The 26064-nt window shown below is 43.9% G+C and overlaps 1 protein-coding gene across 2 annotated transcripts; it reads right to left on the bottom strand.

Moving 5' to 3' along the window:
• Positions 1 to 475: 475 nt before the first annotated feature.
• Positions 476 to 19613, bottom strand: LOC311307451 (GRAM domain-containing protein 2B). 2 transcript variants are annotated; one of them, XM_084436251.1, is made up of 13 exons: positions 19484 to 19613; positions 7280 to 7435; positions 6889 to 6949; positions 6682 to 6754; positions 6483 to 6586; positions 6099 to 6197; positions 5526 to 5597; positions 5178 to 5246; positions 4538 to 4634; positions 4153 to 4233; positions 3911 to 4010; positions 2890 to 2997; positions 476 to 2539 (listed from the first exon to the last, which is right to left on the bottom strand). In XM_084436251.1, the coding sequence occupies exons 1-13, from the start codon at positions 19573 to 19575 to the stop codon at positions 2524 to 2526; spliced, it is 1128 nt and encodes a 375-aa protein (XP_084292377.1). In that variant the 5' UTR covers positions 19576 to 19613; the 3' UTR covers positions 476 to 2523. The 2 variants fall into 2 exon arrangements, with proteins under 2 accessions (XP_084292377.1, XP_084292378.1); XM_084436252.1 differs by lacking the exon at positions 19484 to 19613 and adding an exon at positions 14454 to 14572.
• Positions 19614 to 26064: the final 6451 nt, after the last annotated feature.

The raw sequence follows: 26064 nt of genomic DNA on the forward strand, positions 1-26064 counted from the left end.
CAGTGGCCCCAGCACAGCAAAATAAATACACTATGACGTCCCGCTTTCAAGTTCCTCCGTAGTGAAGTGGATGAAGTGCCCGACTCCCATATGGAAGATCATGGGTTCGATCCCCGGTTGAGCACGAGCCTGTTTGATTCCTAACTTTAGCCACAACCTTTCTTCCCCTCCTCTCTGCCCTCTTTTTTCAGACAGACGGGAGAGATCCCATGGGAACAAAACATAATTTTTTATTTTTAACAGCTTTGCTTATGCCATAAGAGTTCTTTCTCCTCCCAGCAAAATAAACAAGCAAAGAAAACAATGAATGCATGATGTACTTCTTGCAACAATCAATTTACTTTTGAACAATACCAAAGCCAGTCTCACAGAGACTACTTTGAATTACACAGAATGCAAATAAATAGAATATGACCATAGTAGAATTAAGGACATAATTGATGTACAAAAAATTATTTACAACATTTGTAATAGTGCAAAACCACACAAATACTGCGCTCTTGTAGATTCTTGCATTGCGCTCGTTATTGAATAATATAAGGATTCGCGTCTCCCTGATAGAGAAAGACAGTGACTGACCGTACCGCTTTATGGCATGTCGGCCAAAAACCTTTTAGCGCTTTAGAACATTTGAACACAATTACCCATACAACCTAAGACGGACAGACTGAACATGAACACTAATGTCTCACCAAAAGTGAGTCCACGACAGAGCAAAGTTGAAGCCAACAAGACAGGTGTTGAAAGATGGTTGATGTGTGATTATGTTGGTTGAAAAGGTCACAAGAAGGAAACAAGCATTCCACAATGCTGTATGCAGTTATGACCAACAGAGACTGACTGTATGCAAAGTTATTAATTTTCTCTGAAAAGTGGAGAGCACATTTGTCTGAAAACTGCATTCATGAGGATCCGCAAAGCATTAGATTTGAAATGACAAAGGAAAAGCAGTGAACCTAAACCTTGGCAGGTTGCGCCCGCCACCCTGAGTGAAAATACAAAGGTCTTAGCACCATTGAACACTTGCTTCCAGTCAATATGATGTCTTTGGATTCACACAGATACAACACATCTTCTAAAGTGCTCTCACTCAATTTCCTCCCACAAACATCAGACAAAAAAACAAATTGCATTTTTTCCCCATGCATATTCCTTGTTGCATATTGAATTTTTCTTTTTTGCACTACCACTTTGAAGCTGTTGAAACCCAGGACCTCAGTAACCATGTGGCTTGATAGTTGCTAGCTTTAAAGTTGTTAATTCTCCCAAGGTGACTTGTAGGAGTATGCATATAGAATCAGTCAACTATCAGTTGTTGTTGACACATGCATCATGTGCATACAGTACAATACAGTATTGGTGCTACCTGGTCTCAACTGGACAGTCCTGAAATGTCTGGGAACACCATTTTGTCCTCGTCTTTTCTTTTCTTAAACACAATTTCTCGTATACAGTACGAGTCACTGAGAAATATCAATTTGAACGAGACAACAGTATTTATGTATCAAAACTACTTTGACTACCAAAGCAGTAGAAAAACACATGTATAAAAAGAATTGTCTACAAAACAATGCTCTGATCACCTGATCGTACTGGTTTTAGTTGTGCATTGAAGATGCATACATGCATCCAGTGAGACTGGAGGACCTCTGAGCATTGATCATTAAACAGGTTTAAATCATGCGAATGCCAAGATTAATAGTAATACTGCTATGGATTGTTGACGATTCAAGAAGAGAAAGGGAGAGACCTTCAGGGGAGGAGATCAAAATGGCTGCCTTGCCGGCTGATCTGAAGACTGATAATGGTTACAATTTCAACCCACAGCTGATTATGGTGAAAATAATAATTCAGAATAGAACCCCAATAGTGGCTTAGTGGAAGAATAGAATACAGACAGGTTTGTAGAGACCCTGATGAAATGTGATAGATCATTTTGAAACTAATCCCTGTGCACTCAAGTTACAGATATATACTTGGTGCATCTTTGGCTCTGAATAGCACAACTGCTACAGTATATACGTGTCAAAGTTGGAGAAAGCGAACACTTGATGACGGACCGATTAATACACAGAAGGTTCTGGAAACCCAATAGCTTGTCAGTAGAAGAGCAGATAGACTCTACAGCTAGTGTACTGTTCCATTTGGGTTTCTGGTCGAGCGAGTTGGCTTTGGTTTGAACCACAGTAACACACTGCAACCTGGCGGTGTGCGAGAGTGAGTGTTGGCACGGCTCTGTTCTGTTAGTCATGGCAGCCTTGTCGTTTACTGCTCTCCGACGTATAACCCTTCAAGTGTCTCTGAAATTGCACATGGACGATGCTCCTGTAGGCCTTGCATGCATCTGCATGGGCCATCCTGGGAACAGTCTAAACGGGTTGAAATTCTTCCGCTAGGTTCTTCTAGGAAGAGGACGAAAACGCCATCTTTTCCCATCGATCTTATTGGTTAGATCTTGAGCTGGCGCCATACTGTCACATCCTCCAATCATGAGTCAACCAATCTCTCCTTCGCCCAATTGGGTTATGTTTCTTTGTACCTATGTAGAAAAGGGGGGGGGAGGAGAGAGAGAGAGAGAAAGGAGAACATGAAAATGGGCCCAACCCTAACAAGATTCCTCTTACAGGAATTGGATTAGCCAGCCTGTTTGATTAGTAGGTGAGAGAAATTGCACAACAGTAACCACATCACAAAGGGTGCCAGTGATACGAACCATGCCTTATATTACTAAAGCTGTCTGAATTAACACCTACACAGAACTCTAGCACAATAATACGGATAAAGCATTTGTTTTCTTGAAATAGTCACTTGGCTTATAATCTTACAATAAAAAGCTATACCTTCTAGCCATACAGTTGCTGGTCATGGAGTGTGTGTTCATGTTCTTACCCAGTCTGTAGTGAGAATTCAGGGAGGGCGCCTAGCAAGGTCAGCTGTTCCTCCAGAGCCACGATGCGGAGGCCGATGTACCCGGAGGACAACAGGAGGAGTACCACCCTGAAGACACACACACACACAATGTCAACTCCCACACAAATGCATTCTTAGGCTGTGGCCTTTCAGCAGAACACGCGTCTCTTATTCAACGGCCAGATTGACGCCTGTTGCTGGAGGAGTGCTCTTTCCGTTATCTTCAGAAGAGAACATTCCTCCGTGCTGAATTTGATATTACAGCTGGAAGAGCTGCATCCAAGGCGGCTGTCCTGTTTCCGTAATCTCCACAATCTCCCATCACAGCACCTCTGTAGATGGGAAATGTCGGACGTGTACGCACTCGCTGCTTGGAGCAGATAATAGCCAGGCGTTACAGTACATTATAGGGCCCCCAGAGAGGCATCGACCAATAAGACAGAGCCTCCTGGATAAGGTCTGGTATCACAAAGTAACAGGGTGGATTGAATGCCATCTAGTGGGGCTGGGAGTAGGTGGAAATGGGAGAAATGGCACTATACAAGAGTGTGGCGGTAGGGAGTATAAGGTAATAAATATGTCACCACCACTGGAGGTTTGGACCTGATGCAGGCAGTCCTCAAAATGTGCTAGAGGGAAAAATATGTTTTCTTTACCGTCTTCTTTTTCCTTTCATATTATGAAAATTGAAGTTGCGAGGAACCCACTCAATATAACAAACAATAGTTTTCGGAGTGTCATATTTTGACGTCAAAGTCCATGTGAGAAGTGTGAACAGCTCTGAATCTTTGAAGCCCTTTTTCTCTGCTTAGTGATTTCAGGTACTGACATTCACTGAAGCATTATCTTCTTGAAATGTGCAGATTTCAATGCATGGCACATCATTTGAAAGCTTACAATTTACACTTTCATAATCTGTAAAAAAAGAAAAATGACCTTGCCCTACATCAGGACTAAACCTCCAGTGGCGGTCACATATGTAGGAGCTACCAGGACTTACAGTATTAGGTAGATGAAGAGGAGGGTGTTGAGGGTGCTGGCCTCCCTCTGGATGAGGAAGGAGCGGGCCTTCTCCGTCACACACGACACCCAGGAGGCACCTGGGAGAGTGGCAACCCGTAATTATACACACTGGATGATGGTTACTAGTCATTCCGGTCTTTACATGTAAACTGGTGTTCTTTGCCTTAAGATATGTGCGCGAGCGTGTGGGCGTGTACAGGCGAGCGAGTTTGTGTTTACCTGAGATGTCCTCCCAAGAGCTGTCACTCTGTTGTGAGTGTGTACTCCTGTAGGTGGCGCTGTCCCCGTTAGGCATAGGGTCTTAAATAAATAGAAGAAGAGAGGGGAAAAAAATCCAGGTTAGAAGACTGTTACTAACTTCACCTTGGACTTTGTCTGTGGCTGCTGGGAACACAACACCAGATAACGCTACACTGCTGATTGTGGCACTAAAACGAACCGTAAAACCAAAATATAGGCACTTTCAAACTAGACTTTGCCGTTTACCTTCCAGTTAGACGAACATAAAACATGATTTGGTATCTCAATGTCTGGTTTAAGTTCCAGGTCTAGGTAGGAGGTTGTGTTCAGCCTGGCTCTAGCTGAGGAGGTTCGTGGGCCTCACCGGTGTGTGGTTGGGGTGGAGGTGTGTCTTGGAGGAGGCTGGAGACCGAGCCGTCCAGCTGCTCGAAGCCGTCTTCCAGACTGGACTGGCTGGAGTTCTGGGGTGGGATGGGAGAACAAAAGGCACCTGGATTTAAAACCAACTCCATAACAAAGACTATCAACCAAACCTCACCACCGACATTCAGCGCATGGTTGTGCCTTATCATGAATGGAAGGCGTCGTCTCTGGTGCATCGCAGAAAATTTTGATATTGTGGAAAGTTCATTCTTTTCCGTAATTTAACTCAAAAAGTTAAACTTTCATATATTACAGATGAATTACACATGTAGTGAAATATTTCAAGGCCGATTGCCTCCATGCCACACTCCATGTTGATGCAGCAGTTTTGGAGCCCCCACCAAGTATTGAGTGTATAAATGAACATACTGATCATAAAGATTAAAACAAAAGAGGCTTGAAATATTTCACTTTGTGTAATGGATCTAGAATACATGAAAATGTCACCGTTGGAATTACGGAAAATAATGGACTTTTTATCGATATTCTAATTTTCTGAGATGCACCTGTATGAGGTTTGTCCCAATCTCACAAATCTTCATATAAAATGATGCAATCACATAAAAGGGATGGTATCTTACCACCAGTTTGATGCGGTCAAAACTGTTCTCTGCCGAAGAGAAGATGGGGCTGCTGTTGGTGCTTCTATCCTACATGGGGGGCAGAGAGATGGACACTTAAGACATCTTTGCTTTACAACCAACACCCTTACGTGCCATGTATTGCTTTATAATAGTGACAAAGTAACCCTAACCCTAATGACAAAGTATTGTCGTTCATGCAAAGTCAGCGACTGGTACATCATATGACCGTGTCTTCAAAACCTCTGCACAATGAATTATTAAATGTTTACAGGTGACGTGAAAGGACCTGCTGAAAATATTCATCCTCAGTACTAAGAGCTACTCCTGTGCGTCTGACCCACCCACCTCCAGCTGAGGACACAGCGAGCGCAGGAGCTGGTAGCACGCCTCTCGGTTCCGCAGGGACCCAAACAGGAACTACAGCGTGGGAAAGAGGAGACGTTTTAGCTTGGCGACACAGGATATGCCACGGTGCGACTTCATGAATCCACCCCGGGGGCCAACTATGACCTACAGAGGACGCCAAGATGACAACTCCTCCGCCATCCAATAGGATGGTCGTTAATCAAGTTACATCTAGCATCGGTCAACATGTTACGCAACCCATCGGCATGTCCTTCAGAAGAAGAGATGGTTTATTCGCAAGGAGGCGATTTTTGTACAGCACACATTAATGACACGTGTACAGCACACATTAAAAACAGACACAAACTCTCAAACAAAAAACGACGGTAATCCAAAATCACTGATTTTGGGGGATTTGGATGAACTGAACTGTGATGATACCATTGATGGCTGCTATATGATTTTGGATTACCGTCATTTTTTGTGTGTGGTACAACAAATTGCCCCCTTGAGGACATTCAAGTTGTCCAAGTTCTTCATCCCGGTCCATGCCAGTCTTCTGTTGGTACTGACCTTGTCTCCCTGGATGGTGCGGATGGACAAGGCGTTGGGCACCAGCAGGGCTGTGTTCTGCTTCTTCAGGATGTGAATGCTGCTCACTGGGATCACCACCTAGACACGCACACACGGGGAAGAGGGTACACCTCCTGGTCAAACTAAGTGTCATCACCAAGTACATGCATTAAAACAAAAAATCTTCATATTCTGTAACTTGCTATCCATCAAATGACTTCCTTTTGAGAAGCTTTGGATAAAAAATAAAATCACAAATGGATCAACAGCGCTCATACAATAAAGAGAAAACTACTCCTTTGTGAGTTCTGGGTTTTCCTTGGTAAACAACGCCCTCCCCCATCAGGCGAGCGCCTGCGCAGAAGGGTGTCAGTGTACGGATACCTTGGTGTCCTTGAGCAGCACGGACGAGTAGAAGCAGGCGTTGCTCTCGGTGATGTAGAGCCTGCCGTGGTAGGGCACCTCCTTGTGCAGGGCACAGATGTATGCTGGGAAGGCAGAGGAGAGGGCAGGGACGTGAGCCATGACGACAAGTCGTTATATTAAGAGTCCAAAAATTCACATTTCTTGTTGTTGAACTTACCATGAAGCAAGTCTTCACTCTCGGGAATGTCTGGAAACAACTTGTGGAATGTCTTGTTGTGCTTAATAAAACTCTGTAGAAAAAGAGAGAGACAAATCCACCATGAACAACACAACTACTTATTGACACAGAGAGCAAGCCAATTGATGAGAGTTATTCCTTGTGCTCTTCAGACAGACAGACAGACAGACAGACAGACAGACTTACACTCTGTGAGCCAGTTCCCTCGGTCTTCTCGGAGCCTCTGTCGCTGTCGAACGTCTGAGACCTGTGGACGTAAATAGCAGGAGTGTGAGGCCAGACGTTCCCTCTGGAGAGTGTGTGAGGGTGAGCAGATACACATTCACCTGAGCGTGAAAGACATCTCTACAAAGACTAAACAAGGTCTGTGTGTGTGTGTGTACTTTGATTCTGTGTGTGTATATTTTGAGGTTATACGTTGCTTGTTTCATTGAGCATTGTGTGTGCAGAATGTAAATGTCTTCATGCATTGTGTGAGAGAGTGCACACACACACACACACACACACACACACACACACACACACACACACACACACACTATGAGAACATACAGTCCATGTGAATGTCTCCATGTACCTGACAGGCGCTTGTCTGGTGAGGGTCTTCTGCTGCTGCTGGAGCTCCAGCTGGGCCTCGTCCAGACTGTAGGCTTTCCTGGGCTCCACCTTCTTCTTACTGAGGCTCTTGCCCTTCTTCACCTTGGTGGGCAGTCCTCCATTGTCCACGGGGTAGCTGAAAACCAGACAGTCCACAGTCAGTCACCATTCATTGTCTTATGGAAATTCAGCAAAGTCACTCAGGCAACCCGAGCGTCCTATTGCAAACCACGAAACATCCGTGTATGGAAACTATGCGGAGCAGGTGCAGTGCTAGAGGGCATCTTCTCATCCCTCAGGTGTCTCTACTCCAGAACACACATGAAAGGTCAGCCGGAGGGGCGGAGGCTCATCTTTATGATATGCGGGAAAAGGTGACCCTTTTTCCCCGAGCAGCTAGCCTAATTGTTCCAACGTTGCGTCAACGCTTATCCTGTGACGCTGTAAATGACACCTCTGGCCTGTTTTATGAGTTGTACACGGGAGGTCTGAGTCACACTGTAGCCTACATCAGAACAGACGAGCAGCGGACAGCTGGCCAAGCATGTGAAGTGCAAAGAAAAGGTCTTTTCTATGATTTTTCTGACTTGGCTGACACAAACACAGTAGACATGGAAGTAGGCTGTAAAAGTAGACAACAGGTATCAAACACAGCCTATATAGTCCATGGTCCAATACAGGTCCCAAGCCTTAACAGATTGTAGCATTCTGAAAAATGTACTGTACCAGAACGGTAGAACAACTTTACCTGAAAACCAAATCCTAACAGCAAACTGCTGTCTGTCAGAGTATAGGTGCCGCCTTACCAGTTAAAATGCTCTCTCCTGGATGACCGAAAACTCATGTACCTATTCATATCTGGGCTTTTTTTTTTTTTTTACAAAACAAAAACACTTATGTAGTTAAATGCTAAAATCACTAAAGTTAGTCTCAAGCCATTATATTCGCCATGACAAAAAGATGATTCTTTTTTAAATCCCAAAGAAGTCTTCTTCAAAATCGTCTGCCCTCCTCGACATTACTGGATTGACTGCACTAGTTCCGACCACATCCTTCCAGTGAAAGCTTGAATGCCATTGGCAGAAGGAAGTGCCTTTGTGTTGTAATGGTGTGACACCTCGTCGAGGGTGACGTACAGCTCACCACGCCTCCAGAGCAGACACACACACACACACACACACTGCAGAGACATGTAAGACTAGCCCTGCCCATCATCTAAACAAAACCTCCCATTAACCATTAGCAGAAAAGCAAAGTAAAAAAGTATTCTGAAGCGAAGAAACACTTTGTCTTGTTTGCGGATTAGGATAATTGCAGAACAGGGCGGGCAGAGTTTAAAGAGTGTGCAATGTCAAGCGATTCCAGAAAGCTGCTCAAACAAGCTGATCAAGCCTTGACAAAAAGAGTGGAACTCGAACCCCTTTCCCCAGGCTTTGAATCCAGGCTCTGTAGGTTATTAGGCTAGTAGGGCGATGCACAACAGAACAGCACCCTTCCCTCCCACAATCCTCCAAATGACAAATGGAAACTGTCATGCAAACTATGCCAGGGAGAATGCGTAATGAGCTCCAGAAGCAATATTAAATCAAAAGTATCGCGACAAACATCTCCGATCACAGTCACTTCACTAGGAGCTGTTCGTGGAGAACTTCCCGAGTGCAGGAGAACAGACTCATGGTGCCCACAGCTGACCCCCCCCCCCCGCCTCCTCCTCCTTCATGCTCTGTTCCTCCAGAGACCAGCGCTGCAGCGCCGTACGGCGCCCGTCTCTGACACGCCAGCGTCAGCCAACCCTCCCGACAAAGGCATGGCCGCCCATGGATGGACAAAGACCACAGAATCAGAGACTCGGCTCTGGGCCGTCCAAAATCCTCTTCATCATGTCTCAGGATAAACTGTAACTCTGGACCTATGGCGTCTTGAAATGTTTCAAAGCTTTTAGACTGCAAAATGCAAAGCATTTTTAATAACACTCTTTCTCACTCCGTGTGCACGCCCCAGCTCATAATCCAGTCAGAGCAATTATTGAGGCATCTTTGGTGAAGCACATTGTGCTGCTTGTGTAGGAAGTGTGCTATATGAATAAAAATCTATTCGATTTGGTGAAGTCCCTTTAAAGCCACGCAAACCTGTCAGTGTTTTTACCCGAGTACACCACTTTGTTTGCCTTTTTAATACAAAACACCATCACAATCAGCTCACGTCATATCAAATAGGCCAAGCAAGCAAGCTCTCTGATAAGAAGCAGGTGTTTCATCGCTTTGTAATAATGGCTGAGAAATGGGAGTAAAGTTCAACGGAGAAACACGGAGCCCATACATCACACACGGTGCTCGATAGTTACTTCACCGGTCACCAAGTCACATCACTGCAGACAATGACTGATTTATGTGCGCGTCTCGTCCATTGTAAAAGTCTCCAGAGTGGGGGCATGTCTTGGTTTAGGTTTACTGTCTTTCACGATATGCAAACACGAAGCCACAAGTTTCCTGTCACAATAAAATATGATCTTTGCGTCACAATAACCTAGAAGGGGTGTGAAACCATGAAGAGGCAGTTGAGAACTTTTGAAAGTCCCTTTCACCTTCCTTCCCTTTCATCACCTCAGTGCTCACCTCATACTCATTTTGAGAGCATCAACTGATTTCTGTAGCCTGTTGTGAGATGGGCAAAAAGACATTTGAAGCTTAATAAGGCCTATAGGCCACCATACAGTCAGTGGGCTTGAACACCTCTAGCTAACTAGATCCCACGGTCGCTCTGCAAATCAAATTCCTCCCGTCATATGTGTCACATTCTATCAGGTCACACTTCTTACATCCGAGAATGTCTTAAGAGTGGTAGATTGTTGTTGTGGTTGTCATTTCCTTTATGATGAGGAAAGGTAGGAAAATCTGCCATAACAGGTCCTGTGCGTGTTCCTGTAACCAGAGGGGCCAATTAAGATTCAGCTAGTTTCTGAACAAGAGGATGGTAAGTGCATGATTCAAACTGTGTGTGCGCGCGCGCGCTCTCGCAGGGCTGGGCTGTCGGCCAGCCATACAGTTCTGCTGGCTGTGCCGTTTGGAAGAGATACACGAAAGATAGCGTGGGCTAGCAGCTCTCCGCCAGGCTGCTCCTTGGCATCTGACCAGGAGAGCGTTATGGACCCCTCTCTCAATAAAGCGCCTGCTTTGGGATGGTGCCAGAAATGGCCTAAATCGATCATTTTTCAATTGAGTACTCAAAAGAAATATAGTTATATTGTTGCTTACTAATAGAATCAAAATACATGGCAAACAACCCAAGTTTCAGTGGGCGCTCGGCCCAGAAACGTTTTACAACTACTAAAGAAGTACATCACAATCCTAGAACAGTTCAAGGACAGAACCATTGGCTCAATAGCATGCTCAGCGCCAGTAAAGATTACCGTTTCCACAGGTTGACTATTCAGCAAATAAAAAAAAATAAAAAAAACTGAATGTCATGGTCTGTCCCTTCTAGTAGGGATATACTGTAGCCTGGCTGAGCAGCGGTTTTGTTGCAGTCAAAGTCCCCACACCTATTCAACAAACAAGGAAGTGGTCTGAAGCAGATATCTTTTGGCAGGGCAGAGGCCTTGAACCTTGCCCCACTTCCTCTGTGCTGGGAAGGGAGAGGAGTTCCGCTCTGTTCTCGCCACCTGACTCGCTCACGCACAGCCAACATTACATTGCGGTTGGGAAAAAACATATTAAGAAAGATGCAGACACATCCGCAGAATATTGCTTGGAGGCCTCGATTGCTTCTCGATAGCGTTATCGCATCATAGAGACAGAGATGAGTTTAGGTTAGTATGTAATCTGTTTATCTGTATTTGTACTGCAGTGTGCCGTCGCTGGACTCTGGTCTTCTACTTCTACTATGGTTTAGACTGATAAACAGAACATGTCTTCCAATGGCCTCACTGATAACAAGCATCACAACAGGTCAGGCATGGAGGTACAGTACAGTCATTCCCCACAGATAGATGGTCCTACACACGGTGTTCAACATGGAGGATCAGGCCTACTATAAACACAAATATGTAGGCTAGACTAAGTCTAAGGTATATTGCAGGGCTTAATGCAGGAAAAAATCATGTGCCTGAATTTTTTTTTTTTGAGAGCGGGGGGGGGGGGGGGGGGGGGCGGGGGTAAAGCAATTGTAGCCTATATCAATATATCTTATTATTTCAGCTGCCACCCCTAGACTGGAGTTGCATCGTACTTCAGTGTGCATCATAGTATATCGCACACTGAAGTTCGATATAGAATCTTAACGTCCATATGCCTTTTTCCAAGTGAATCGATCGGTCAGCGGGCAGTGCTTCATACGTTTTGATCCTTAATCTGGAATTTAACCTGCCCCGGTGCAGGTTAGCTCGGCAGCATAAATTACCGTGTCGATAAAGCACGGTGAAAAGTGAACCACCTTCGTGGTACGGATAAACCAGCCTTGAACCTGAAGTTATCGCACTAACCCCGTAATCCTGTTTCATAGTACAGGGCCCTGGCATCCATCCTCCTGAGCTAGCTGCTAGCCAACGTCAGAGATTTTATATAGAGAATATTTGCTAATGTCAACTCGGAGCTTCCTCGAGTGTCGCGCGTTGTCTAACCTGACCCAAGCCCCCAGGATTCGAAATCTAAGTGAAGGCCTATTGAACCGCGCCATCTTGGCTAGATTTGTAGTCATTTTGCTATTACCGGTGACTTTTGTACTTGCGCAGTTGAGCTTTTCTGTCCGACGCGCGTCCACGAAAAAGTTCACCTTTATGTGAAATGTAGACGCATGTTCTCGGCTCTCCCCGCTTTGATTTAGCAATGAAAACCGGCTTGCATATTAAACTGTTTTTGTCAAATATATCCATTGGAGAAATTATTTTTTCATCCAGGCATCTTAGTTTTAACAGGTTAAATATAACTGAACATGTTTTGTTTGCTAGTAGATGTATTCATTCCGTTCGCGATAACGTTATTGCAGCCAGGCTAAATTCCTCCAGGGAGCCAGTGACCGGCGAGTTGAAGAGCTTCACTCCCCGCCAGCAGGAGCTTTGGCCGCTGCTACCGCATCTCGGATAACCCGCTGAGTTCGTGGCTGCTATTTCACATTCGCCCTTGATCAATCCCAATACCGATCCATGGTAATAATGAATCAATCGTTCAGATCAGATCGGCAGTGCTGCATGCATGTTACAACATCATTGTTAGCTTTATTAACATAACCATAGCCTACATTTATCTCTCTAACGTTAGGCTATCCATCTTACACCAGTCGGCCATTCGATAGCTAGAAGCGGTCAACGCCAACGTTGACTGAAAACACCCAAACTCAGTGTATCGTTTCATCTTTATGCCTACACATCAACTCCTTTCCATTGTATGTGAATAAATTACTGTTATTCTAAAAATATCCCATTTCTGTCCATTCCTGGAAAAGGCTAATAATTGCTGTCAAATGATCATTCCAGTTTATCACCGTATCCCACTACCATTTCAACTATGCACAAGAGGTTGTCTTGTGGTCATTTTCATTAAAAAATGATTAGCCTTATCAGTTTGTTGTATGTATTAAGCCCTTTTTGAGCGGTGTGCTTTGACTACTCTCCTTTTTTGTGGTCATTTTCATTAACACATTTGATTAAACATCCGCACTGGCCTATGAACGGCTAAAGATTCCCCAGGCAGAGCTGGTTGATGCTGCTAGGGAAAGGGATGTCTGGGGCCCCCTGCTGGAGCTGCTGCCTCCGCGACCCGACCCCGGATAAGCGGATGACGATGGATGGTATTAAAAGACTTTAGCCGGGACCCCGTTGATGTTAGAATTAATAGGCTACCTTTATTTGTGGTACTTGAACTTGTGTCTGCGTTTCTGGCTTGCCATCATGGATGTATTGTTCATAGGCTATGTTTATCGGATGAGATGCAGTTGTCCGGGCAGGTCAGCTAATGTGATTTACAAATGGAAATACATGCTTGGGAATATTTAGACATTTCAAACTTCCTCTGTCAAGGTGGTGCTGGGGACAGCGCAGACGGCCTGCATGGCAGTAAATTATCAAAAATTAGGCAAAATCTATCTATGAAAATAACCTCAGATTGAAACATATTTTGTGGTGAATAAGGCGATATAGGCTTAATGTGTATTTATACGGAGATAAGATTCGATTGATCAAGGGCGAATGTGAAATAGCAGCCACGAACTCAGCGGGTTATCCGAGATGCGGTAGCAGCGGCCAAAGCTCCTGCTGGCGGGGAGTGAAGCTCTTCAACTCGCCGGTCACTGGCTCCCTGGAGGAATTTAGCCTGGCTGCAATAACGTTATCGCGAACGGAATGAATACATCTACTAGCAAACAAAACATGTTCAGTTATATTTAACCTGTTAAAACTAAAATGCCTGGATGAAAAAATAATTTCTCCAATGGATATATTTGACAAAAACAGGTTAATATGCAAGCCGGTTTTCATTGCTAAATCAAAGCGGGGAGAGCCGAGAGAGCCGGGAACGTGCGTCTACATTTCACATAAAGGTGAACTTTTTCGTGGACGCGCGTCGGACAGAAAAGCTCAACTGCGCAAGTACAAAAGTCACCGGAAGGCCAGAAAAGCACAACTGCGCAAGTACAAAAGTCACCGGAAATAGTCAAATGACTACAAATTTGCCAAGATGGCGCGGTTCAATAGGGCTTCATTGTTGATAGCGGTCAGTGAATGGAGTGGCTGTATCCAGTTCTATTAATACATCCATGAACCTGACTGAATGAGAGACTACGAAAACATGTTTAAGGCCCGCCCTACTCTGCCTCTGATTGGCTAGAACTCCTTCGTTACCTTGAGTAATGCGATTATACCATTGGTAGTTGGAACTACCCCTTCGCTTTGCTTTACAACGACGGAAAAAAAAAATCCTGCACCAGAATATTCCTGCGCCGGAATTCCGGCACCGTGCCGTAGAACTTTAAGCCCTGATATTGTGTAGTACAGTATATCAACTAAATCTACATCAATAGCTAGCCTAAAGTCTACACCTCTAGTCAGGCAAACCTACAGTAGCCCACACCTGGATTGATTCTGCACTGGGATAGAGGTCGACGGTGCGGTTGGAGAAAGCACGCTGAGGGTATTAGTGATTAGAGGGATTCAGCAGGCCTACCTCCCTCCGCCCCCAGCACGGGGAGGCTCTGCAGCGTCCTGATGGTCCAACCAGCTCTTTCCTCTCTCCATGACCGGCCAAGCTTGTCCTGAATGCTCCTTGGTACGCCGTCGTGTGCGTTTGTGTGTGTATGTGAGAGAAAATCTAGTTGGGAGTGGTGATCTTTGCCCTAGACTCTGGACCAGTGGTGGTAAGTCAGTCAGAAGAACAAGGGTGTAAAGGTCTTTTACTGCTGCACTTCAAAGCGACACCGAAAGGCTGTTGGGAGGAGCAGTCCTGACGAGATAGTGCTAGAGAAGAGGTGTGTGGCGAGGAATGCCAGCTGGGCTCAGAGACCCCCCCCCCCTCCCGAGAGAGACTGGGAATCAGCTGTGTTACCTTGGAAACAGCTGACTGGGAACAGCAGGAGGTGGGCGATTGGGGGGGGGGGGGGGGGCAGGTCAGGTATCTGTTCTCACGGGACCAAAATGGCTTCAAACTGAGCTGCTATTCAGGGTAGGCCAATCAAAAACAACAAGAGAAATGGCTACTGTAGCAACTGGTACAATGACCATGCTAATGGTTAGCATGTCCTCTTTGTTTGAAGGTTGTATTGAGAAGGGGACCACATTGTACATGGACAATAGTGCCTGTTGAAAAAAGTACTAAATCTATAGGGGCATGAGTTTAACTGTAGGCCTAGGACTTATTCAGACCTATTCATGGTTGTTTGTTGGCTACTTTTGGAGCTCCACAATGAATGTCACTAGACCTATAACAATTATTACATTATGGCCAAACCGCAATTTTGTGACATAATCGCAATTATCTTTTTGAACCGTGATTATGTTTTTTTTGTTGTTGCTAATGTTTAGACAGAACACTAACAGTGTACAATTTCATAATGGTGGCTGTTGTGTAAGATAGTTAACCATCTTGCTTCTAGAACCTAATGAAGCACCTAAACCAAACCAGTGGCTTAGGTCTGGGAGCTGGGACTCATCCCTCCTCTCTGCCCAGGTTTTTTCTCTCTCTCTCTCTCTCTCTCTCTAATGGCCTTTGTTGAAGTGTTAAAAAAAAACACATCAATAGCAAGAATAGGCCTACTGTAGTTCCCCTGTATGTTTTTAACATAACATAAAACGCCATTGCTCAAGAACCCTTCTGGTACGTAGAAACCTCCTACCAGGGCATGCTTTGCAAGCGCACCCTACTAAAAAAAAGAAAAAAAATGCTAAGTCACGCAGGTGCTTTAGGTCCTCTACTCAACGTACAAAGAAAAAAAGCTATTATTTTGACAATTGTGTTATTAATCGCTATTATTTCTGAGACAATTAATCGTGTAGCAAAATTTGTAATCGTTACAGCCCTAAATGTCACCACTCAATCCATATCCAACTATCTTGACCAAAATCAGAATCAACTATGTTTGCCTGCGTCATAATTGACAGCTCTTGCAATCCAACCATCATCCCTCCAGAGTTTTTAGGACAGTGGGATGGGTGGAGGCTGATGATGCATCTCTGGGCGGAGGTGCTGTGATCCTCTCTTCCTGGTATCAGACAAGGCCAGGCTTCGGATAAGCCTGGGTACAGCGCGGGCTGGGGCGGGGTTCTAAACAGCTATTAATAGTATACCAGTTTGTACTCTGTGTAGAACATACTGTAGTGATAGTGTGCCGGTACACAAGAGCACTGGGACGGTGTAATGTATCATCTCAAGTCAGCGGAAGCAGGAGTCACATAGCCCAAATTAAAGGCTGCTGACTCGGCCTCTGGTGTGTGGTAAATAGAAATGGGGTGTGTGAGTGTGTGGAGAGCAGCCGTGGGGACAGTTTATGGGGGAGGTGTACCCACTACACTACCCAGCAACATTTAAAGCTGAGCAGAGAACGAGTTGATGGCTGAGGCTCATCACAGACCCAGAAATGAGTTTGTTGTGTTAGCGTATGACGTAGCCTTAACAGCACGCCTCAGTCTCTAGCCTTCTCTGGGACTCACACAGTCTTTTTGGACTGGGTCTGGCCATGACATCTGGTTTGGCCTAAAAGGCATAGTGGCCAACTATTTCTCAAACCAGCTTTACAAGTCCTGGACCCATATCTAGCAACATTTGATAGTTACCTTAGACTATACACAATAATCTAGCCCAACAGATAGGCAAGCCTGTCGCATGCATGACAAGTGCAAAGTGAAAAGGCTAAATCTGTGAAGCATGAAGAATGCACCATCTGGTGGACAGTTGTAAATATTGTATGGTCATGTGAACGTCCGATTTCCTATCATCCAATCAAATGGGTCTGATCCTAAACAGAGATCAGATGACATCAGGAAAGCTGGGGTTGCCGCATCTTCAAAGGAAGATGGTGGCACCCCAAAAACTGGTGGAAAGTACAGATTGTGAAGATTTCACACCATTTCAGATTGAAAATAGTTCAGAGGCTAACAGCAATACAGTGTTAAAATTTCCCTTGAGTGAAAACAGGGAAGAAGCAAGCCTGTAGTCAGTAGATCAAGGCTCATTAATATGGAGGGCTGAATGACTCAATATTAAATAATATATTAAATACATATCTTTGTAATACACATTTTTAAAAGATGTATTTACTGTCGACACTATTCTGAAAATCTGATTTCACAATAACACATTTCCATGTCTATTTTCATAAAAAGTACTTTTATTTGATAATAATGTATTTCTGAGAGATTTTTCACATCTGCCTTTTCATTTCATTATTCTTTTCACAATAATTACAGCAGGGGACACGTCAATCAATGCAGTGATGTGTGTGTGTGTGTCAAAGCAAGCTTTGGAGCAGAGTAGTCGAGCAGCAGGTCAGTGCACTAGCGTGGCCAAACAACAACGTGCAGCTTGTGGCATCCAGCCAGGAAGTGTGTGTGTGTGTGTGTGTTGTGGGTGGGAGGCTGGGGTGACAAGAGTGTGTGTTTGTGAGAGTCATGCGGCGTCTCTGTCCAGACCCTCCATGTTAGCCAGGCTGAAACAGAGCGGGCCTTTCTTTACGGAGTCTCATGGTTCTTCCAACCAGTCGTCACACTCGGGGATAGCTGCAAATCCACATGTAGCTCTCACACGGGGCGTAAGGCCTATATGCATGAGACTGCTGTGCAGAAAACAGGCATTGCAGAATCTGGAGTGTGACGGTTTGGCGTAATGATGGTTCCTAATCCATCGATATGAGATTATGCCTGCGTTATCCATGCGTGCTTGCTCTGCATCGGCACGGTCTGAAGCATCCACACACCCGATGCCTTCAGTCAGCAGGGTAGAGCGGCGTTATCAAAAACACAGATTAGAACTGGGTGGAACGGGGCACAGCTTTCCACCGTCACATTTACCAACAACGTGCGCACAGTGATCATATGGGAGAAAGGCCTCGTGTGGAATCTAACAGGCCCCTGTGAGGGGCAAAGGTACCAGAGTTAAAAAGAAAGAAAATAACTTGCTATTTCTTGACTTGGGGACCATGCTGGAGAGAGTGCTCATTAGCACAACACTGAGAGGCCAGTCCACACACTGCACACGCCCCTTTAACCATAACTCTGGTTTGGCCACAAACCGTAATTTCACTTTAACCCTCCGGGTCGGGCCTGCGGCTGCGGCTTTCTCCCCTTTACTTAAGTTGCTCTTCTTAGCCTGCAATGGGCCTGCAACTTATTATTTAGGCCTAACGTTAGGCCTTCCCTGCCCCATCGCGCTTCTTACAGGAGAGCTCCTTCCTACACATCTGCAAGGAGCCTGAATTGCAGCCCTATCCCTGTCTATTCCCAGCTCAACCAGGTTTTCATTTCTATCAGGACTAGGCTATTTCCTCCCTTTAAGACATCGTTATCACTGTGTGGCGACAGGGGGCTGCGACCCTCCCTAAATGCCACATACCACAGCTGGTTAACGCCAGAAGACATTGCTGGCCAGGTCTAATCCCTGCAGCTTTCTTGCTTGCTAGTTTTTCCAGGGAGCTGATATGGGAAGGGCAGAGAAACACTACTCCTACGGGATAGATCATTGACGGTGATATGAAGCCATATTTAAATAACAGCAGAGACACCACCTGTGGCTGACCCCCACGGGAGACCCCCACGGGAGATCAAAATAGCCTTTTCAAAGGTAACAAGGTCTTACGGTAGCACACAGTCACACGTCGTCCGTGAAGTAACACCGGACTAAGATGGGTATTCTCAGACTAGGATCATCCGTGTGATAGATGAGCCACATCAATAGTAGTGTCAATCCCAGACTGGAGGATGATGTCACAGAAGAGGAAATAACAGGATTACGAACTAACCAGAACAAGAGCATGCCACAACAAAGCAAAGCAGTTTACATAAAACCTGTAGCCTATACTCAAATGTTTTCAAATAATTAAAAAAATATTTGAAAACATTTGAGTATAGGCTATAGGTTTTATGTAAATTGCTGTTTCTCAGTGAACATGGGCGTTTACCTGATATTTTTCCTGATAATGAACAATGTTGCCTATATTACGTGTATTCATATAAATAACAGGACGTGCTCATACTGTTCTCTGTGAGGACACCAGACACAGATAATTATATCAAGCCGCAAACCCAACCAAAGTGCAGGATTGGTAGAAAATTATTTAACAACAGAGCTGAATTAAAACTGCCAAAAGTGACTAAAGCTGTTGAAATGATTATTACTTATTAATGATAGTCTAGACAGGATATGTCCATTGGCTTGCTAGCTAACGTTAGTTGGTTAAATACATGGATGTGGTTAAATACCACTTGCAATAGAATGTTGAGATAGAATGCAAGGCCTCCACGTCAAAGTCTAAACAACTGGCAACAGATCAATGGTTATGAATAGTATTTCACACACAAAACCATAATATTGCCATTTTCAAATTCACACCAATCCAGATACGAAACTATTGAGGTTGTTGTAAAACAGTAATTCGTTTGGCTATAGCCAGGTTAGCTTTGCGGCACATCCATCTTTTGGTGAAAGAAGCTACTCGAGCCTGATTGGCTGGCAAGCCCTATAGCGGTTTAGACCGTAGTTATTCTTACCGTTCTTTCATGAAGTGCTTGATTCTGAAAATAGCCTTCTCATCTATCTTCCTGAGGAAGGTTTTCAACCTCTCTCTCTTGTTTTCAAGCATTCTTCCAACCGATGTTCGGCTTTGCCACCACGCCGACAGTTTCTGGATTTGTTTAGCTAGCTAGCTTCTGCTTTCTTCTTCTCACACCATGTATGCTGATTACGATAATGATCTTAAATCGGACCAAGTCTGTTGACCAATAGGAGACAGCGCCAAGTAACAAAAAATGTCAGGTCAGCCCAACTCTCCAATCAGTGTGTGGTACTTGACTCCACGACTCCGCCCATTACCTTATATGGGACGTGAAGCCCAAGTCCTTGTGCGAGAGGGTGGGTGGGGTCCACAGATTGTGAATGTGCCGACGAGGTCGCTTGTCTTGAAGGAAGATAACAGATTATCTGTATATTCAAAATATGTATTAAAAAAAACAACAACACACCATCACCCATTGGAAATATTTTGATGTTACATCACATAATACAATGTTTTACATTTTCAGTTTTAAAACACAGACATCCCAGTTTCACTAATTTCTTTTAATCTAATTTTCTCATCAGGAAGACTGGTAGAGGCTACTACACTACTACACTACTTGAAAATTATGCATTGCATAGACTATCATATTCCAGTGCATGTAGGCTATAAGCTTTGTAAACTGCATCTATGCAACATACAATGCTCATTATTCCTAGTCAGAACCTTGGTATTCGAGAACAAACATGTATAAAACAGATGCATGAATCAGAACATATGTGGCATCAATCTTTCTTATATTTTGTGACCAAAAACTGTGATGCATTTTTTTGTATATGGTATGCTCATTGCAGTTGACAAGAACAACAGGACAAAACAGTTTTCTAAAAAACAAACAAAATAATATTTCTATGAATATTCAACTACTGAAGTCAACACATCAATGCCTTGTGAATGACCCCATGACTAGTGATTCAAATACAGATCACAGAGACACTCAATAACTCAGCTGGAAACTGGAAACTTCAATCCATAAACCACAGGATATTTCCTGACCAAACTGGGCTGTGGCCGAGCCCCCCTTCTCTTCTCAGTGGCAGCACCTACAGAAACAAATGGTCATTTCACATAGGTCAGCTGACCAGGGCCACTCACTCAAACCCCCCCCCCCCCCCCTCACCCCATTGTCCTTTTTAACGACTTGTGTTGAGACATTCACCATCAGTTCACAGGAAGTAGTTTCCAAAACGAGATCCCTGTTTCACTGGAACTAGAGCTAGTGATTCATGATTATTTTGAGGGGGAAGTTGTGGGCATTGGTCTACGCTTTCTTGGCCATCCATCCCAGATGGCTGTATTTAGGAACCGCCTGGTTCTGAAGGGGAACAGAGAAGGCAGTGTAGCACCACATGACAGGATGAGCAAACACGCCACCCCTGCACAGTCTGGACGGGCCTGCCTCCAGCTGCCACATCCCCTGGTCCGTCTCCACAAGACACGAAGAGGATGGAGTACAGAGAAGCAGGCTTAAGGACAGAGCCAGTGGACAGTGATGAATGATGACGATATCAAATGAGCGTAGCTGTCACGTATCTCCTAGGCTGGCAATAGGCAACAGTATTCACAGCAGGCTTCAGTTGTTTCACGTTGGTTACCCAGGGGCGTGGGTAGGAAGGGTAACCTATGTGGTGTCGCTGACATTTGGTACAGGCTTTTATCCAAATATACTTTGTAATTGTAACACACAGTTCTACATGAGATAAATAATGTGTAAGAAGTTCTTTACCAGGGTATGAAACAATGCGAACATACATGAGAACTGAAAAGTTATTTACTGATTGAAGACTTTGAACTTTCAGTAACACTGAATAATATGAAACAGCTAGATCTTTTCAGTCTATAGTCCATCCAAGCTATTAACTAATATTGACTCAATCATACAGGTTGATGTACTGCTCATATTGCGTTAATCGCGCCTAAGGTAAATATTGACTGACGCAATATTGACGCTTTCACTTCCAGAAAACAGGCCATATTCTAGGAGTAAATGTTTGAAAAGGTACATAGGAGGACGTATTGAAAATATTTTGAGAAAAATGTACTATACTTGTCCCACTCATTTTATTATTAAGTATTCTTGTATTCTCAACTGCTTATAGGGGCTTTAATTGTACATTATTACTCTCACTATGAGGTAATATGACTGCACAGCTTCCCTTGCTTTGTTATGATACAAACAGGCAGTAGGTGTAAATATATACGGCATTATGAATGTTTATGCTGATACTGTACCTAGCTAGTTACACAGTGTCTTTAAAGGACAAGAAGGAGATGTCCTTTGCGGATTGCAGTGTATCAGCTGTTATTAGGTGTCTGCTTTGTCAGCACATTCCTCATTATCAGTGCCTTCATACAGTAACCTTGGGATAAGAGAGACACCTCGGCCTGGAAAGACAGAGTCCACGCACCAGTCCACTGCTGTAGTACAGTAGAGAGGCGAAATATCACGCCTATGACAAGGTACATATACTGTACACAGCAAGAGATGGGGGCTTGCTATTATTGTTGTTGCATGTCTCTTGATTGAGGATGGATTTCTTGTCTTGATATGACATAATATACAGTACCTGGTACAGTACAATAGCATATAAAGTGTCCGTACATTCATATTTCATGTTGAATATAGTCATATGATATACTGTACCAAGGTTAGAGAGTGTAAAGACACGTGAAAGTTAGTGCATTCCTTGGCATTCCTGAAAGTCAGTGCCAAGCTCATGTGGTTTTCAGATGATCATGTTATTTTCTGGGATTTCCAGAGATAGAGGGCTTTTTGTTTTGTGTCTTAATAACTAATCTTCATAATTTGCATGATATGAGCTCTGACCATCTTGTGTGCATGCACACACGTGTATACAGTACAGTATATAGACACCATTTGCAAATTCATCATGAACATCAATGAAGCAGGTGTTTTTACTGTACAAGCAATGTTTCTGTAAGTGAATTTAATATATATAATAAACTAGACCCAACCAATGTATTCAGGGAAATACAAGGCGGTAATGGGACGGGGTCCTACAGACACGCCCCCAAAACCAGAATCAGACTGACAGACAGGAGGACAGAGTAACAGACAGAGGATAAACTGAGAGACAGGAGGACAGAGTAACAGACAGGGAAGACTGAGAGACAGGAGGACAGAGTAACAGACAGAGGGTAAACTGACAGACAGGAGGACAGAGTAACAGACAGAGGGTAAACTGAGAGACAGGAGGACAGAGTAACAGACAGAGGGTAAACTGACAGACAGGAGGACAGAGTAACAGACAGAGGGTAAACTGAGAGACAGAAGGACAGAGTGCAGACAGAGGGTAAACTGACAGATTTTGGACACACATCAAATGGCAGAAATGACAAACATTTTTGAGTAATTTGAGCACTTTCAGGAAATTAATATTACAATAGGGTTCCCATTACCATAGCATAGGGGCCCTAATAATAACTAGAAAAGGTAAATTTTCTTACGAAAATGTGTATGCTTGCTGACAGCAGGCATAATATGTAGTTTAGATTTAAGAGGTTTAATACTAGATACTAATATTAACACAAATATATCAAAAATAGATTAAGTATGAATGGTATCTAATGAAAATAAAGTATGAACAGTAAATTGTGTCTAAATATGAGTATAAATGCATTGAACTCTTTAAAAGTTTTTTTTTTTTTTTTTTTTTACTCACTGAGGTGTTAGTTGACGTTCTGACATATAATTCGCCATAAAGTAAGATTCTAGTTCATCTGGAAAGGCTTTTTTAAATATTTAGCATATAACTATTTAGTCGCAGCACATACATGTGTAAACTTCCGCAAACTAGGTAGCCTAGCAACATAAACAATAACAATAGCTACCGTAAGTAGTTCCGCTTCCTGAATCCCCTCTGCGGATTGATCTACACATCTACAACGGTCGCTTCAATACAAGTCAATGGATTTCATAAAATTATCAATAAATCCCTAGAGGATTCATACATTGCGGCGAATTTGATGTCAGAACACCAACGGACACCAATTACACCCTTGGTGAGCTTCTTGTCTTTGAAATCAAGAGTTTAACATGTTTTTGAATGATTCATCAAGATGCCCATCCACATCCATTGTATGACCACAACAGTGGTAGAGCAATTATCAACTTTCTCGAAAATGCTAGCTTTGTCAACGTTTTGATCTGAACCATTGTATATGATCATAAGTAACCTTAAAACAGGGCTAAACATGCATTTTCCCTTTACTACTCCATTAATATTTTCAAATCACCAACTGCCACCACTCTAAAAACTGAACATTCCATAATAAAAGAGATGAAGAAATGAGTTTATATGGTCAAAATGGCAAAATCTAAAAATATTTGTTACAAAAATGCCAATTTTTTTACCATCTTAGATTGAATCTCTGTTAACAACCTATATGGAGATGCCATATGGTTGGCATAAGTAGCCTACACCAAGTGTCATACATTTTCATCATATAGGGTGGAAATGCCAGCATTTTGAAATTTCCGTTACTGGCATAGTTACTCATGGCCTCTAGTTTCAACATGCAATTTTTTAGCATTTTTGGTCAAGGACCTTTTGAGTTATTTGACCATTTCCAGGAAAAGAAGAAGAAGAAGAAAATACCAACAATAACAATAAGGCTCCTACATAGGACCCCCCCAAAATAATGCATATCCTCTACACTCACTCACTCACTCACTCACTCACTCACTCACTCACTCACTCACTCACTCACTCACTCACTCACTCACTCACTCACTCACTCACTCACTCACTCACTCACTCACTCACTCACTCACTCACTCCTCTTCATCCCCTATGGGACATAAGGCTTCAATTAACTCTCTACACTGCAATCGGTCCTTGGCAGCATGTTGGGGCTCTCCCCATGTCAGGCCCATCTTTTCCAGCTCCTGTGTCACAGTTCTGTGCCAGGTGGTTTTACGCCTCCCAGGTTCTCTTTTGCCTGGTGGTGTCCATCTTAAGGTGAGTCCTGTAATTCAGTCCTGCTCCATTCTCAACACATTGCCCAGCCATTACCGAAATGTCGTTTTGGACCCCACTGTCCTTCCTGACGAGGCTGCCCAGGTACAGGAGGTGAAGTCTTCCACAAACTCAAAAAAGTGGTTCCCTTTCACAAGCAGTTTACATACATCACTTGAGTTTAAGAGATCTATGTTATGCTGACTGCATATATGCATCTATATTATGCTGACTGGCAAAGTTGTTGAACCTGTCAGTTTTAACCTGCATGTTGGAGTGGTTGGTTGAAAGGATCGTGAGATCGTGTTTGTTGGTGAAGTCAAGATCTTCCAGATGGAAGTACAAGGTCCACTGGATGCCTCTGGCTTTGTCTGCTGTGGTGTTGGTTGTAATCCAGTCTATGGCAACAAGGAAGAGGATAGGAGAGATGATGCACCCCTGTCTCACTCCAGACTGTATGAAAAACCATTCAGAGAAAGTATTGCCCAACCTCTACACTACCCAATGAGAATTCTAACATTTAGTATTAAACAAGCTAGGAAGCACCTACAGTACATGTCTAAACTCAATGGATTTGAAAGCTAGAAGAGCACCTGGGTAGAATGGATTATATCTGTACTGAGATACAAAGTTTTTTTTTTGTGTGGATAAACTTAAGCAAAACTTTGGGTACATCTCATAGGACGGATGAGTGATCAGACAAACACTGTTTCAATAGCCCACCCTCCAATTTCAATTAACTCACTGAAGTGCACCATCATTGTTTGTTGTACTGGGACCTTCTTGTGTTTCGGGGGGGGAAAAAAAATATTTTTTCAGGAACATTCCAGAACTGTGTAAATTTCAGAGCTGTGTAAATACACTCTCAAGGCACTGAAACATTGCCTTGAATTTAATATCCATTTATCAGTCTAAGTAGGCTTCTTGTGTATCTGTGGGCTGACTGTGGGGTCAGAAAGGTCACCCTGACAAGCATAATATCTTCATTAATGAGGATAGGGGGGACTTCACTCCCAGCCCAGGGTATCATCTTACCTCCTACATTGGGTCACTGCCTGAGTCCCCCAAGTTTTGGTGGCACAGTTTGGGAGTTTTTTCCAGGATGAAGACTGGTACTGTATGTTCAACCTCATAGAGGCTAATGTTGTGCAATGCTATTCAGGGACATGTGAGAAGAGTCCCTTTGAGGCCCAGGCTGGCCTGGTATAAAGCATTATAGCAGTCGAGCAACGTTTACCAAGGTGACTTGTACCTGGTGTGATGTGCTTGTTCCACCTGGGTGCCCCGAGGCTCCGGTATCGCAGATACATACGATCCCTCGCTTAGTTGGTGTCAGGTTTCCACCAGGTAGGGCTGAGCAGGCCTCCTTTTGCTGCCGTTACCTGGCGACTCTCATCACTAATTCAGCAACACCCCCAGGTCAGGTGGGGGAGGGAGGAGGGGGGGAGGGTTAGGGGAGACTCTTTTTTTCGGTGTGGCCAGGCAGGGCAGCATCCAGGGCTCCCAGAAGATTGGGGAGAAGACAGACCAGGGGCCA

The sequence above is a fragment of the Borostomias antarcticus genome (assembly GCF_949987555.1).
Source record: "Borostomias antarcticus genome assembly, chromosome: 3".
In the NCBI taxonomy this organism is placed as follows: domain Eukaryota; kingdom Metazoa; phylum Chordata; class Actinopteri; order Stomiiformes; family Stomiidae; genus Borostomias; species Borostomias antarcticus.